Source organism: Fukomys damarensis, unplaced genomic scaffold, assembly GCF_012274545.1.
Source record: "Fukomys damarensis isolate Sample0158 unplaced genomic scaffold, DMR_v1.0_HiC HiC_scaffold_39, whole genome shotgun sequence".
Lineage (NCBI taxonomy): Eukaryota > Metazoa > Chordata > Mammalia > Rodentia > Bathyergidae > Fukomys > Fukomys damarensis.
Genome location: NW_022900951.1, coordinates 111,026,035 through 111,042,265, shown reverse-complemented (window position 1 = coordinate 111,042,265; position 16,231 = coordinate 111,026,035). Strand labels below are relative to the sequence as shown.

At 44.8% G+C, this 16,231-nt stretch overlaps 1 protein-coding gene across 1 annotated transcript; it reads right to left on the bottom strand.

Annotated features, from left to right (window-relative positions):
• Positions 1–11,499: 11,499 nt before the first annotated feature.
• LOC104855433 (EKC/KEOPS complex subunit Lage3) lies at positions 11,500–13,186 on the bottom strand. The gene is made up of 3 exons (XM_010614280.1): positions 12,902–13,186; positions 12,391–12,513; positions 11,500–11,817 (listed from the first exon to the last, which is right to left on the bottom strand). Exons 1-3 carry the CDS (start codon positions 13,108–13,110, stop codon positions 11,682–11,684), a joined length of 468 nt encoding a protein of 155 aa, XP_010612582.1. The 5' UTR covers positions 13,111–13,186; the 3' UTR covers positions 11,500–11,681.
• Between the last annotated feature and the right edge of the window lie 3,045 nt (positions 13,187–16,231).

The window sequence follows — 16,231 nt, the reverse complement described above, 5'->3', positions numbered from 1 at the left end:
TAGAAGGAAAATCACATAGCAATGCAGCCAGACACCTCTGCACAAAAGTACAAAGCAGTGTTATTGTTGAACAGGGTGAACATTACTGGGGCTGGGTCTCCTAAGAGACTGCACAGGGCAGCAGGAATTCTCGCCCTTTTGTGCAGCCAGGAAGAGGCATCCACTCCATACACACCCTCAGGAAGGACAGGCTGGACAGCACATCCCACACATAGTGTGTCCGCAGGGTGCACCCTGACTGGGTGACCGTGTCTGTATTGGCAGTTGGTGCTATGGGCTGGGTGTCTCTCTCCTCACACAAATTACACATTCCTGTCCTGAATCAATGTCCCCTGCAGTCATCTGTGGAGACTGCCTCTCTGGGGGCTGGCTGAGTTTAAATGAGGCTCTGTGTTCGCTACTCTGATACACTATGATCGTTATCCTTTTAAGAAAAGGCAGAGACTCTGGTCCCCTCTCAGGGAACAGGCGCTGGGGAAAGGCCCTGTGAGGACACAGCCAGAAGGTGGCTGGCTATAAGAAACCATCAGAGCCCTCACCAGAAAGAGTTTCCAGGCACTTTCATCACGGACTTGCAGCCTCCAGAACAGAGATAAACGAAGTCTTAGATGTCTGCGCAAATAGCCAGGGGTGTTTGTTATGGCTGCCTGAGCAGATTAAATACAATTTCTTTATCCAAAGGAAACTCAATGCATCTTTCCTGTTTTATTTTTTAATTTTATTGGCACATGTTTGCAGTACACACTGACTGCGTTCCTTGAGCGAGTTGCTACACCTACGTAACAGCTCTTTTATAGCAGGAGCCAGTGTAGCCTTCTGGAGGGAGGAGCCCATTGAAGTTAGGCTTCTGATCTCCCACAGAAAATGGAGGGTAGTGGCATTATCTTCCCTGCTCCTTACATTTCCAAGAGATGGTTCCTAGGTCCTACAAAAAGACCTGATTTTGTCAAAAGGGTGGCAAGAGGCCTTTTCCCTTCTCTTAGTTCTGAGAAACATTTGTATCCTTTTCAGACACAGAGAAAGAACTTACAAGTTCTCTCCAACAAATGCTTTTGCAAGAGGAAGAATCTCTTCAACAGGGAGAATTCAGCCTCTTAGACTTAATCTGCATGTGTCCTTAGAGTAACTCTGTGAAATTCATTGTATCCTGAAACATGCTAAGCAGTGCAGATTTAACAGGTTTTCTTCATAGATGATCATATGTGCAAATAAAGGCAGCTCTGTTCCCTCGCTTTCCAACCTGGATGCCTTTTGTTCACTGATGTCTCTCCTCAGTAAGGGCTGCATTTTCTTGCTGCTTTGTATCTCTAGTAGTTTCTGGATGCATGTCTCAACTGCCCCTTTCCTTGCCCGCTGGGAACTTCTGTCCTGCTGGAGGGATCCATGAACTGTGTCCTGAGAAGTTGTTGGGTAACTTGCTCAAGGTTTGAACTTTCTGAGTCTTGCTTTGGAAATGAGCTGCAGGGATTCATGGTAGCTCTTACTGTTAGAGAAGTGTTTCCACAGGAAGCAGGCAAGACCTCCTGAACGCCCTGCACGAGACTCCTGATGGATGAGTGTTTCTTTCCTCCTCATTTTTGTGGGCAGGGAAGGCCACAGATCTCTCTCATCCTGGAGAGCTGGGCAACTTGACCTTCAGCCTCTTGAGGGGTGGATCATTTTCCAGGAGCCAGGTGGTTTCCTCACATGCTGTTCTCATCTCAGTGCTGTTCTTATCTCAGGTCTGCTGAATCCTGGAATGTGAACTCTGAGGATGGGCAGGGTCCTCTCCCTCTGAAGCCCTCTCCTCTCTGGACTTCTGGCTTGAAAGCATCAGCTATCCAAACTCATAAAACAAAATCATCTGCATGTATTCTTGGAGTTTTCTTGATCCTACAGTGAATGCAGAATTTGCCAGCCAATCCTGAATCACTACTCTGAATACTAATGGTCTTGATAGTAGCAATTGACTGATGCAGAGTGAGAATGAAATGAGCTATGATGTGAGAACATTTAATATATTTCTCACTAATAATAACAATCAGTAATATTTTTATTTTTTCATTAGTACATATTTACAAAGCATAATGATTACATCCCTCTTGGGGAGGTGATACACATCCATAACACAACTTAATTCCTTTTCATCCTTTTTCCTCCTTTCCCTTCCCCTTCCTCCATCTCTTGTGCATTTTCCGTTTTGCGAAAGGTCTGTCTCCCTATTTCCTGTTTTGTATCTTTCATCGTGCTGTTTATTTGTATTTCCTCATATAAGACAAGTTATACTGTATTTAAGCTTGTGTGTCTGACTCACATAAACATTAGAGTCTCAATGTACATCCATTTTCCTAAAAATGACTCCAATTTTGGAGTGGGCCAGATCCTGTTGTGTTTTGCATGTTATGTCATCTCACAATAAGCATAAAACAGTATTCTCTAAATCTAGTAGACTCTTATGCACTTCATTTTGCAGGGGACACACTTCTCAGTGCATGTGCAGGTTTGTGCACACACAGCTGCACAGTAATGAAACCAAGGCTCAGAAAGAGTAGGTACCTTTGCCCGTCACAACTCTTAAGTGACAAAACTACAAACTGAACCCAGATGACAGCTTGTATAGCTCTTGCTTATAGTAAATGTTTCCAATATTCTATAAAATGATTTTCTGCTTGGAACGCCCAAGAAAAATGATAGAATAGCATGATATTTCAAGAAAGTGACAATATGAATTTCACAACACTAAGAAGAACTGGTCCCAAAAAATCGGAAGTTTTGCATCAATGAAGAGAGAAGCCATGCACTCAGATGAGAAGACTCTGTACTACCAGGTGTCACTTCACCAGGAATTAAGTGCAACCACAAAGATCCCACAGGAATTTCTATGTATGTGATTCAGAGCTGACAAGGTATTGCATTTTGAAGACAAAATGTACAGGAGATGGCTTTAGAATCATGAGGAACAACAAAGATCTGTTTGTATTGATTGGAAACAGACCAGAGTGACATCAGAGTGCCCTGAGCATGCAGAAGAGGCTCAGAATGCACCTTTGCCTGGTAGGTGCTCAGGGAAGACAGGTCAGGTGGGCACACAGAGCCTCCAGCCTGGAGCACTCACACCTGGCACTTGGATGCCTTCCTTCGAGGAGGAGGCCCCCAGAATCCAGCCCAGTGATGGCGAATACTCCACCTCTATGCACCCCGTGCACAGAGCACAGTCATGGGAGGCCTCCATTGTTGGACCACAGTAAGGCCCAGGAGTTGCCCAAGATCCAGGCACCTGCATCTGCTGAGGGACCCTCCTCAGCCTGCTCCAGAACATCTTGGGGTCTCTGACTCCTGTCACTGTGACCTACAAATCCAAGAGTCAATTCCCTGTAAAAAAGAAAGCAGCTTCCTCGGGACCAAAAATGAACAGCAGCAGACCGCCCTTGTTAGATTTCCTCAGTAGCAAGACTCTCCTGTCCTGGAGCCTCCGGAATATTTCACAGGAAAGTCTTGTGTGGAGTGTGTGAGTGAGAATAACACAGATTTGTCCAGATGCAGCCACAGGGTGGTCATCTCACCTTATATATCAGGGGACATGGTGGTTCTGTCACTAGACGGAGAACTAGGAGATTACTCTCCAAGAGGAAGATTCCAGGGGTTTTAAAACGCAAAGGTTTACATCTTGGCAGATGTTTGCAAAGTTGATAATGGAGAACCAAAAAGGAAGTTCTACGGTAATGAGTTATGGAATTCCTGTGGAAGTAGATGTTACTTTACAAACAGTGGTAACGCTGAGTGAAGAACGCTATGGAGGAAGGAACCTTCCATAGAAAGACAAGCAGGGAAAGGCTTAGGCTGACCTTGAACCTGCCCAATAGAACAAGCCTGAGATAGGCTGCCAAGAGGGCCAAATAAGAAACTGGATGAAGCAACAATCCTGTAACCTTAGCAGCTGGAAGGATGTTTTCTCTTATAAATCACAATACAAATAGGATAGTTGATCTATATGTGCTCTAATTGTACTGAATTCTCCTCAGAGAGAACCCCCCTTTTAGGCATCAGAAAACCCACAAAAGCTGAGAAGTCACATGAATGTGACAAGTGTGATATGGGTTTCTTTCATATATCAGAACTTCATATTCATTAGTGATACTAAGCAGGAGATGATCTATAAACATGGTGATCAAGGAAATATTTTTATCTCTGCAACGAAACTTCATTGGGTTAAGTAAACCCACATATTGGAGATACCTTACATCTGTAATAAGTGTGCAAAGGGCTTTAGTATTAGTTCTTTACATGAACCAGTGGTTCCACATGAGTGAAAAAGCCTTTCAGATGTGAATAGTGTAAGAAAGGCTTCATGAATACTTCCCCCTCTGGGAGCATCAAAGAATTCACACCGAGGAGAAGCCCTATAAATGCTTCAAGTGTGAGAAGAACTTCAATCAGAGATTAGCCTCTGCATCCACCAGAGAGCCCACATCAAGAAGAGAAACTATCTCAAAATACCAGTCACATAAGACATTTTGCCTACAGTTAAAATCTTAAACCACTCTCTAAAAAATTTTAAACCCCGTAAGAACCACTAGGAAGAAAACACCATAGGTATCTACACTCACCAAATGACGTTTGACAGCACTCAAGAACAAATCATCCTTTTGCAGAGGAGGCTCGGGTAAGGTTTATTTTTGATTCGCTGATTCGTGCCAAGTGTTCCACAAGTTGATTTTGAATGTAGGAGCACTCTGAGCATGTGCTCAGGACAAGCTCTTGAATTCCAGTCACAGGTTTCCTGCAAGATGTCCCCATAGTTGATATGCTAACTATATCCCAGACTCCAGAGCTGTCTTCTGCCTGCTGTGCCTAGAAGTACATGGGAGCTCACACCCCTTCCTTCCTCTTTATCCCACTCTGCCAAGTGCATTTAAAATGGAGAGCTCCTGCGAGGACCATGTGTTGGTACTCAGCAGGTAAGACACATGGCTCAGCCCTGACATAGCTTTCCTGTTGTCCTGTTACTTCTGCACCACTTAACCTAACATACTCCTGTACCCACCCCTTCCTAGATGACATTCGATTTGATTGTAGGTTTTAGGTGACTCATAAAACCCGCTCAGTTGGCCTATTAGGGAAATCATTGGCTGCAACATATGCTCTGCAACTTTTAGTTTGTGGATGCTGCTAATCATTTTGTCTCCATGTTGGACTTATTTTCTAGTGAATGCATCACATAGTTTTAACTCGAATTTTTTAGGAGGAGGAGGCTGAGTGCCAACAGAAAGGAGAAAGAAGCAAGCAAACTGTGAACTTGACTCCCTCTGGAGCTGCCCTCTGGCATTCATGCCTTTTGTAATGTGAGGCGCTCCTTCAAGCTAGGGGAGACCTTAGGAGCAGGGAGTGGTAGGAAGAGTCACCCATGCTGTCCCTGTCTCTGTCGTCCTGGGCAGTCATGTGTAGGAGTCTTCTGGTATTTTGCACCACTATCTTTTTAGGCATGAATATCTGTTCTCCGTCCATCATTCCCTCTTTCTTCATCCGTTCCACACATAACTATCGAACACCTGAGTGCTAGGAACTGTGCTGGGTGCTGGAAATACCACGGAGTCAAAGGTCCTGCTCTCCTGGAGTCTCTTCTTGTGGAGGAGACAGATGATTAGTAAGTACACAAATAAATAATGCATCTAAGGTGGTGATTAAGTGCTATAAAGAAAATAAACGATGCTGGAGACAGAGTGGTGGGGTGGGCAGCATTATCTAGGGCCAGAGAAAGCCCTGCCAGGGGCTGTGAGTGGGGCCCTGCAGACGCTGAACCATCCCCCTACCCCTCATAGATGCTGCTTGCTTTGGGCCCAAAAGGAAGGCCTAGAGCTTTAGTCTGTGCACTGGTGTCTGGGGGAGATGCTGAACTGTACAGTGTCCTGGTTTGTTGTTGTTGTTTGTTTGTTTTTGCTACATAGATATTAAAAACATCTGGAGGAACTCAAGGAATGTTTAAAAGATCAAAGTGTTCCATTGACAAAAACAAAGGCAGCCAGTTTCTGACTTTGTTTTTCTTCTCATTCCTATTTTCGTTGAATTCTAACATGCAGCCCTTTTGCTGAGGGAATCTTCAGGGAAACTGAGGATCTCTGAAGTTCTGAAACAGCTGATCAGGTCAGTGGTATCTGTCCACTGAGGTTGGAAATCCATTTCTCAAAAGAGTTGTGAAAATACAGAAACTACAGATTGATTTTTGTTTCCACATTTGACTTTGTTTCTTTCTTTGATGGAAGAGGTCTTTGTATAACACTTGACTTCACTAAGGTCTTGTTGTTGTTTTTGTTGTTATTGTTGTTGATGTTGTTGCTGTTTTTAAATAATGTTATTCTCTTTTAAATAATGACAAGCCGGGCATGGTGGCACACACCTGTAATGCTTGGGAGGCTAAGGCAGGAGGATCTGTGAGAATTCCAGTACAGCCTGGGTTACAGAGTGATTTCAAGGCCACCCAAAAAATCAATAATAATTATTATTATAATGACAACAATAACAGAATTTCTTATAATTGCTTTTCAGTAGAAAAAACAACAATTGTCTAAATGCTGCTGAAGACTTTGTCCTTCATAAAGTCACCTGTTCAAATAATACTATTGATTTCACTTTGAGAAAGACTATGCTCTTATTGTATAATTAAATGTGAAAAAATAAGATAAAATGCTTGAGGAGCAAATGTTCTACATGTGGTACAAAAGGCTATTATTAATTTTTTTGGAGACAGGGTATCACTATGTAGCCCAGCCTGTCCTCAAACTCATGGAGATTCTCATGCCTCAGTCTTCCAAGTGCTAATGTTACGGGTGTGTGCCAAAATGCCCGGCTGTCAAATCATTTTCTCAGAGTAGGAAGTCATTACACTTGAAGGGGGCGTCAACCAAGAAAGAATCAATTATGATAAAATACAGAAAGTGCCCATGTTTATAGCAGCACAGTTTGTAATAGCTAAAACTTGGAAACAGCCCATTTGCCCAACAGTTGGAAACTGAATAAAGAAGATGTGGTTTTTCTATTAAATGGAATATTACTCAGCCATAAAGAACGAGAAAATAGATTCATTCATAGGAAAGTGGATACATATTGAAGATATACTCCTAAGTGAAATAAATAAGTCACACATGTGTAAATACCGAATAGTTTCTCTGGTGTGAATAAACTGCAATAATACATAAGATCCTAATAAGATTACTGACATTGAGAAATGGGAAGAAAGGAGCTAAAGGTGGAGGGAAGGTGGGATGGGTAGGGGAAGGATAATAAGGGAAAAGAAAAAAAAGTGAGATAATGAAAAAATGGAAATAAAGTGTTTGTAGATGGGGAGGGGAGGAGGGGGTGAAGGGAGGGCAGGGATAAGGGGAAAAAATGAGAACCAAGACTTGTCATGTAGAGGTACAAGATCCCAACAATGAATGTGACTGTACTGTATCCCTAAAATGTACCAATAAACTCAATTAAAGCTGAAAAAATTAAAAAATTTAAAAAAAGGAATACAGAAAGTGGTATGACTAATTTCCAATATAAAGACAGGATATCGGTGGCAAAATCAAAATCAGAATGTGGAAATCAAGAATAAGTGTGAGAAGAAGAAAAGCCAGAGATGAAGATTCAGTTAAAAGCAATTATTGGCAATCCCATGCAGTTACCATTATTTTCCTACATCCTGTTTTAAGGAGTTTGTGTGCACATAGCAGTGAAATATACTTTCTGAGGCTAGGAGAGGCAGGTCTAGACAAGGTTGGGTCACTTAGGTTGGGAGGTGGGATCACCGGTAGTTTTTCAGTCTTCTTGATTCATTTTCCCTATTCCAAGACCATTGGGGGAACTAGCCACACTGCAGTCTTAAAAGAATGGGTTCGTTTTTATAGCAGTGGGGTATTCATACAAGATTTGATTGTACGTCATAGACAATTATTGGGGCAATCTCACTTTTCTGGTGATAAGATACTCCAATATATACAAAGAGTAAAGAAACGGAAGTTCTCAAATCAGTAAAATAATATTTGATAATACTGTTTGAACTTCTTACTGATATTGTGTGACGATTCATTTTCTTGTGTGTGGAACTAAGGATTGAATCCTGAACCTTTGCACTGAACTGTATCCCAGGCTACTTTTTAACTTTTACATTTTGAGACAAGATTTGGTTGAGTAGCTACATTGCCCAGGTTGATCTCTCTTATGGCTTGTGTATAGCCTCATGCTGTCACAGGCGGAGAGTTTCAAAGGTGGCTGGATTAGGGTGTCTGATGCTGGCATTAAGGATGCCCCACCAGCCTAAAGGCAGGTATCCTTCAAGGGACAGGAGGAGGGCGGGTTTGCTGCTCCTGCTGCTTACTCCCTTCTGCCTGCCGTGCAATGCCATGGACTGTTTATCCTCTGTGTTGCCCCTCTGCCAAGCCACCCTGCCTTAGAGCCAGCCAACTATGGCCTGAAAGCTCTACAAATTGTGAGGTAAATACACCCTTCCTCCCTTAGCTTGTGAGTGAGGGATATTTGTCTCAGCAACAGAAAAGGCAAGCTCTAATTTGCAATCCTGCTGGGTCAGGCTCTCACAGTGCTAAAATAATTTTTAATGTTTTCCCACTTCCTTAAAAATAGAAAAAAGTGAGGAGAAACAAATTATAGCACAAATTTCTGAGAACACACAGTTTGCCTGCTTTTCCCATTTCTCTTCACCTCAACAATAAACATCCTGATTTGTGTATGTTAAATGTTGCTTTCACTCTGAGTGATCTGCAGAGTGTATTAACTTAGGGGAAATTCTTTAACTAAAATGACAATAAGAACATAGAAAGTCATTTTGTACATACAGAACTGGTCATTCTTCTAACACCTACGTGTACACCTTTTATTGCCACATGCTGGCAGTGCACGCAGTTTACAGTCATCTTGGGGAGTGTGTGCAGACTGCAGCTTGTTTCTTTCTTTAATTCCTCTCCCCTTACCTCCTCGTCCCCGCACCCTCCTTGCCCTACACTGGTTTACCTTTTTCTGATATTATTGATCTTAGCTCCTGTTCGTGCATATAATGTTTACATTCATTGAGGGCATTTGGTTCCTGTCCATGTCACATCCTTATTCCACTCACGAAGGTCATTGTGCTTCCATTCTGTCATCTGGAAGGACACACGTGACAAGCTTATGTGCTGACTGTAACCACAAAGTGAGTACAGAAAGAACTTTAATAGTACCTGATTCAGGCAGATCATTCAATAGTTATATACTTGTTTTAGGAAAATTATTTGCTTTTACACCTCACGTAACGTGATGAAGACTTAATGTTTATTTTCCGAAGAATTAGCATTGCAGGTTAGTAGGCTGGGCATCGAATCTTACAGTCTTTACACTTACGTTGCTTTTATTTGTCATCTAGTGACACCGCACATCATTTATCTACTTGTGCCACACATGAATGCAGAGTGTCACTCCTGCAGGAATGGGTAGCCTAAAGCCTGGGAGCCACCCAATCCTATGATGACATTACTGGCCTTTCTATGACCTCACGCTTGAGATTGTTTAGTGCATACAAAGTCTGGGGATCCCACTGACCTGACTGAGAAAGGAATTGTGAAAGTTACTCAATCGCAGTGCTGGCTCCGTCCCTCACTTCGCCATGCCTCTGGTCTGAATATAAGAGCACAGATTAGCAAAGGCTGGCTCCTGGTGGTCTTGGTGGACATGTCTGACACTATCTGGAAGTCATGGAGGCCCTTGGGGCAGTCCAGAATGCCACCATGGCTAAGACTCCTGTGAGTCCTACTCCTAGCCTTTCCGAAGAAATCCCCTGCCTCTGCCTGTCCGAGTTACTTGTCCAACCCATCTTTCCTCAGTTCCTCAACTTTCCTTACTGTTTCTTTCAGATAATTCCCTTGGGGAAGCCACACAAAATCTTTCAGCCTAAATGAAGAGCAAGTGTGCAAGGTTTATGGAGACAAGGATTTAAACTTTGGTAAACATAACTTCTTTTTTTCTACTGCTATAGGAGATTGAACCCAGGGCCTTCACAATGAGCTGCATCCCAAGTCCTTTTGTGTACTTTATTTTGAGGCAGGGTCTTGCTAAACATGACAATCTTAACTCAGTTTTACAAACATGAGTTACTCAAAAAACGACGGTGGGACTGGAGGAATCTTTCAGGAAGTTGTTCAGTGTCATTTCTCACACCAAAATAAATTTCCAGTAGATAAAAAATTTAAAGTACTACCATACACTGTAAATAAACATTTTTATGATTTAGTCATGGGTACCGCACAAACTCCAGGTTTATCTTAAAGAAATTTATCTATTAAATTCAGATATAATGTGAAATTCTGAGAACAACTATGACAAAAAAAACAGTTAAGCTGGCAGGTATGACAGGAGACTTGTCCTGCACTTTTCTCAGATAGTAACCATCACAAAATCCTCCTTAAAGAAGCACAACTCTGCACAAAAAGCGTCATCACCTGGTAGAACACAGAAACACTTGTACAAGGTCATTGGCCCAACAGCTGTCGTTATAAACAGGTGCCACTTTGTGGCCAAGGATTATTGTGTCTCAAAATATCTGATGTAATCCTCCCCATTTTTGCCCTTAACAACCCCCCCTTGTATCACTTCCTCAGCTGCACTCAGTTTATTACGGCATGCAAATTCCTCCTACAACGCCATTCTATTCCCAAATAAATGTCAGTATTCCAATAAAAATCTCTCTTTCAGAATGCTGTTATGTGTACGCAAATTCATAAAACTTTTTTCAGAAGTGAGCAATGGGAGCCATGAGCTTTAAAGGTCTCTGGGGGCAGGGAGATGATCTGAGCTGTGTGGGAAAGAAGAAGATCTCACTGGGGACAGGGGGCTTGGTGCAGGAAGAAACGAATTCACCTCTGAAGTCCAGCTCCAGGGGACCGTTCTTTCCCAGCTTGTCAGCACCCTCTTTGGCTTTTGTTGGGAGCACAAGTTGGGCCAGAATTGGGGCGGATCATCAGCTCCAGTCCAGGATCAGCTGATGACAGAATCACTGAGGATAGGGTTACTGGGTCCTGAGCCATGCTCCCACCAAGGGGAGTGGCTGACTCTGTCCTGTCCCCCAGGGGGCTGACCCTCCTCAGGGGTGTCACAGAGCAGGCCACTGGGGACGGTCACTGGGCCACTTCCCCTCCATTGGACCTGGAATCCTTCCTTAGCGTCGTGCTTTGTTCCCTGCAGTCAGAGGAGGTGACAAGGCCAACTCCCCTACCCCAACAGCACAACATCCCTGCCCTTTTGACCTCATCCCCCCACCCCAGCAGCACAACATCCCTGCCCTTTTGACCTCATCCCCACCATATAAGAAGGCTTATGACATCCTTGTTATCTATGTCCACATGTTTGTTATTTTTACTAACTCCTCCTCTATTTCAGCCTGTAGATTTGTGTCCCATGTGGGATGTTGCCATTTGTTCTCAGAGAACGACAGCTAGAAAATAGGGAAATGGAGTAGTTGATAAAAAAACAACAAAGGGATAGAATTGCTGCTCAGCTTTATTTTATGAAGTGAGAAACATTTAATAGTGTCATTCAGCAACAGGGAAAGAAAACAAGCAGGCCTGAGGAACCATAACTAATAAAGGGTAAAACATAGGGCCGAGGGGGAATAGGACAGTTAATCCAGTAAACAAGCCCTAGGGAAGATGCATTGTCTGGCGTGGGATATACAGGCTTCAGTCCGTTTCTTCTGCTACGATGGTGGTAAGGAAGGGTCTCAAGAGCTCCATGATTTGGAAGACGGCACAAAGGTCTTCAAGGAAGGAGGAGAACAGTGCATGCAAACAGTCAAGGTCTTCAGAAACCCATCTCCTAAAGTAAGAGAAAATGAAAATGAAAACTTAAGCCAATGGTCAGAGTCCACAGACACTCCATTTAGGCATAACTTTTTTTTCCATTTTTGTTTTGAGAGGGGGCAAATGCAGGGCCTTGCACTTCTCAGGCAGGCTTACCCCAGCTGAGCTAAATGCCTGAACTGTCATTATCTGTTATACCTTTTAGTCTTTATTTATGTGCAATAGGAAGAAAAGGTGCAAAGGGGAAGGGGAAGGGGTGGGGAAGGGAATAGTAGGTGAATGGAATTAATGTGAAAATAGAAAAAAATGGAAGGAAAGTGCAGATGTGCAGTGGTCGACCGGTTGAAGGAAGGGTAGGGCAATGGGGGAAAAATGAAGAACCAAGACAGACTATGGAAAGGTGCAAATTTCCAATGATTACTGTCATTGTACGGTATACCTTAAATGTACCAATAAAGTTAATTAATAAAAAGAAATAAAATAAATCCCGGGACCTAGGCATAACTCTTAAGAGACTCCCTGTCCCCATTAAAGGGCCCCTCTGAGCACACTCCCTGGAACCCCAATCCCTTGTAGGTGTAGGACTCACACCCTCATCAAGCAGCCATTCACTGTGAGCTCCCTGTGAATCTCAGCAGTGTCCTGAAGGGGAGCCAGGGATCTTCGGGTGATCTCTGCCTCTATGGATGACAGGAAAGGCACCCTGAGGTAGCTGAGGGAGAAACAGTTAAGGCGCAATCCGGGATTGACTGGGTGTGTTGGTCCTCCTGGACCTCGCAGCCGCCTTCCCCGGGCTCTCTCAGGCTGTCCCTAGGGCCCCACCAGGCATCGCCCTCGCTGTCCCCCTCCGCGTGCGACCTGAAGGCCCTCAAGCCGCGGTGTAACCTTAAGGCCAGTGTAGCGCCTCCACTTTCTCCTCACCACAGGCTTTTTCTCTCTCCCTTTGGGCCCCTGTGTCCCCATCCCATGTTCTGGAGTCGTCCTGGTCACTCCTCTCCCTCCCCAAGCCACGCCCCTCTCAAATTCCTGCCCGCCCCAGCCTTGGTGCCTCCCTGGTGTTCCCCAGGTCGCAGGCCACAATGGCCACATCCAAAGGATACAATTCATGCTGGTGTGGCCCCATCCTACTGACCACAAGCACAGCTGGCCCACCGGACCCCACTCCGTGAGGTATCACCACAATCTGCGAAACTTCTCCAAGGTCTATGCCCTCCTCAGCAGCCACATCAGCAAAGATGCCTTGGCTGGGGTCACCCTGGTCATCTCCCTGGCCTTCCCCGCCACCCGCACCTCCGTCATGAGCCGCCATCGCTGTCTGCCTCTTCACCTCAAGCGCACCACCTAACCGTCACAGGCTTCTTTCACTGAAGTGGGCCCCACATAAAGCCCCGCCCCACATAAAGCCCCGCCCCTTTCCACCCACAATTCACCTTGCCACACAAGTGGCACATGCGCAGGCAGGCCCTCACGTCGACTGCTTGCCGCCAAAATGGACTCTGTGGGAGACGTCTTCAGTTAATCATGCCTAGCAGGCGGCCCCTCACCGAGCGCTTCCCAGGAGCACTTGCGTCACCACTGTTTGCTTACATCAATTAATTCCTAGGGGTCTGGTCCCCTCCAGACAGGCCAAGCCCCAAGTCTGAGACTCTTTTAGCCACATAGAGACTGAGTCCTCAGGAGACTCAGCTCTGTAACAGGGGAAGCAGAGCAGGCTCTGCAGAGCCCCTGTGCTTTCAGATCCGGACACCATTGGGAGGCTTCTTGATCCATGCATGCCCCCGCTGAGCCTGCCCAGTGGACCAGGAAGTCCCCAAGATGCCCACAGGGACAATATCACCCATGGGCCACTCTGCTGGGCTGTCCACTATCACTGAGCTCTGGGAGGGAGGTAAGTGCCTCTGGGCAAAGTATACCCCTGCCCATCCTGTCACACATGTGGTCCAGCCTTGGGGACACAAAGATGTGGATATAGATCCTTGCCAGTCCCCGACCTCAGGTCACATCCAAGCCTCTCCCTGGGGCTAAGGTGGCCATTAGCATCCTGTTGTGCCTCCTAGAGAGGGAGTCTGGGGTAGAGAGGTGCTGTGTGTGTAGGTGAGCTGTGGGTGATGATGAGAATGATGGTCCATGAGTGGCTGGCAGCCCTGCCACCTCCCCATGGCCGGGGCAAATGGCAGTACCCTGGTCAGGGTCGGCAGGAGGGACAGAAAGGCCACCGCTCGTCCACATGCATCCTAGCCACTGGATGTTCTACTGTTATGGCCCTCAGAAGCTGTCTCTTCCTCCCTCCCTTCCTCCCTCCCTCCTGTTCCTAGGAATAAAGTCTTGAAACAGTCTGCTGAGCTGAAGATGCCTGGGGCATTTGACTGGGAGGTGACCCTGTGTCCCAATTCACCTTGAACAGGACAAGGCATTAGGAGAGGCAAACATAGACCACAGTCCTGCAGATAAACAAGAAAGCATCAGAACTCCAAATTCTCTAAAAGGCCTGTCACATAATTTCTTTCCTTTGTTCTAAGCACCACACTAGAGTCCAGTAGGACAGCATCTTGCCCTCTTCATCTAGGTGTTACACAGAAACTGCAAGAAACAAATGGGAGAGGAGAAGGAGAGAGGAAAGGAAAGGAAACTGCAAGCAATATAAATTGTTTCTTTGCAAAGACTCCGAAGGCTCACAAAATTCTCAGCTGTAGTGACAATGTAGCCAGAATGGTGCACATCTGAGTCTTAAAAATACTATCAGACATGTCCATCGCACCTGTGAGGAAAGTATTCTTTGCTAATCAGTGCTCTTTTATTCAGAATGAAGGTATGAATGGCCCTATTAGGAACCCAGGTAACACTGTGTTGTTTTTTTGTTTGTTTCTTTGTTTAGCTGTTTTCTTTTGTTTTCTTTTGCGTGTTTTAGACAGGGTCTTGCTATGTAGTTCAGGTTCACCTTGAACACGCTAATGTAATCCAAGCTGGCCTGGAACTCACGGCAATCCTCCTGCCAACCTTCCGAAGTACTTGTCTTTCCCACCATGCACAGCAGCACCATGTTTTAGTAATTTTCTGAATCCTTTTCAGAACCCAATTTTCTTTCTTGACCCTCTGTGCTTTCTTTGCGTGCACTAAAAGGCCCCACAGGCAAGGTTGTAGAAAGGTTAGAAGATTCCCTCTGGGCCTCCAGGCACTAATATAGTAGGATTGAGTGGCTTTTGGTACTAGGCTACCTAGGCCACCAGGAGAGAGTCAGTCACCCTTAGAAATGCTTCTGAGTGCAGTCTACGGCCATTCCACCCTGAACGTGCTGGATCTCCTCTGATCTCAGAAGCTAATCAGGGTCGGGTCTGGCTAGAACTTGGAAGGGAGAAATGGTTCTGAGTGCAGCAGATTTAACTCAGTGGTGCTACCATCTGCCTCACAAGCACAAGGCCCTGAGTTGAATCCCTAGTAAGAAAGAAAAAGAAAGATGAAAGCAGGAAGAAAGAAAGAAAGAAAGAAAGAAAGAAAGAAAGAAAGAAAGAAACAAACAAAGGCTTCTGAGGCATCCTGTCACCAAACTAGAATTTGCCCTCACAGTTTATGCACCCCAAGTTACCCAAAGGCAATATCTGAGTCCACTGTAGTTTTCCTATCTTGGTTATTTGTTTTGTTTTGTTTTTTTGTTTTGTTTGTTTGTTTGTTTTTTGGTGCTGGGGACCAAACTCAGGCCCTTGTGCTTACCAGGAAGGCAGCAGAACCACTGAGCCAAATCACCAGCTAGCTTTCCTATCCTGTAATGTGAATGGAAGACTATAGGCTTTTGCCATCTCCACATAAGAAGTGGTGGCAAATCATCTAAAACACCTCCAAATCCTGAGTCTGTGGCTAGAAACTCACACATCTTTGCTAGCTTTTGCTGGTATAGAGCTCTTCACTCATGGAACACAAAATGCAGCTCTGAGTGAGGTGAAAATCTATAATAGTACATAAGATCCTAATGAGATAATTGACAATGTGAAAGAGGTGAGGACACTTGTTATATGACAGGGAAGAGCTCACAGAAATAAATATGGAGAGAGCAGAAAGGCAGAAAGGACTGATATACGAGAAACCAAAGAGAGGAGGTCAGTGTCAATGGATCCCTCTGTAACATGGAAAGTAGAGCCTCATGTGACCTAGGAATAGGAGGGCCAACAAAGGCTTCATGTCAGAAGAGAGATTGACTCACTTGCAGATGACAACTCTGGCAAGGGAATGGGACAGAGTAGCCTTGTCGTGCAGGGTTTCTTTTGAAAGGCAGAAGAGGTACAAGGTTTCAGTGGTGCACAGGGGAGGTGTACTGTCCCACCTTCTGACCCTGAGGTCCAGGGTATGAAAGGAAAGGACAATTTTCCCTGGAGAGAACTGTGAGAAAATGGTATCCTTGGTAACTGTCATAGTTTATACAACTAACGTACCCCCAA

Excerpts from the sequence above, each read along its gene's own strand:
- LOC104855433 (XM_010614280.1), bottom strand. The coding sequence starts at position 13,110 with ATGGCGGCTCATGACGGAGGTGCGGGTGGCGGGGAAGGCCAGGGAGAT. Across the intron at positions 12,514-12,901 it reads GGGCCACACCAGCATGAATT|CTACCTCAGGGTGCCTTTCC; the intron begins GTATCCTTTGGA and ends TTTCTCCCTCAG. Across the intron at positions 11,818-12,390 it reads AATGGCTGCTTGATGAGGGT|GAGATGGGTTTCTGAAGACC; the intron begins GTGAGTCCTACA and ends CTCTTACTTTAG.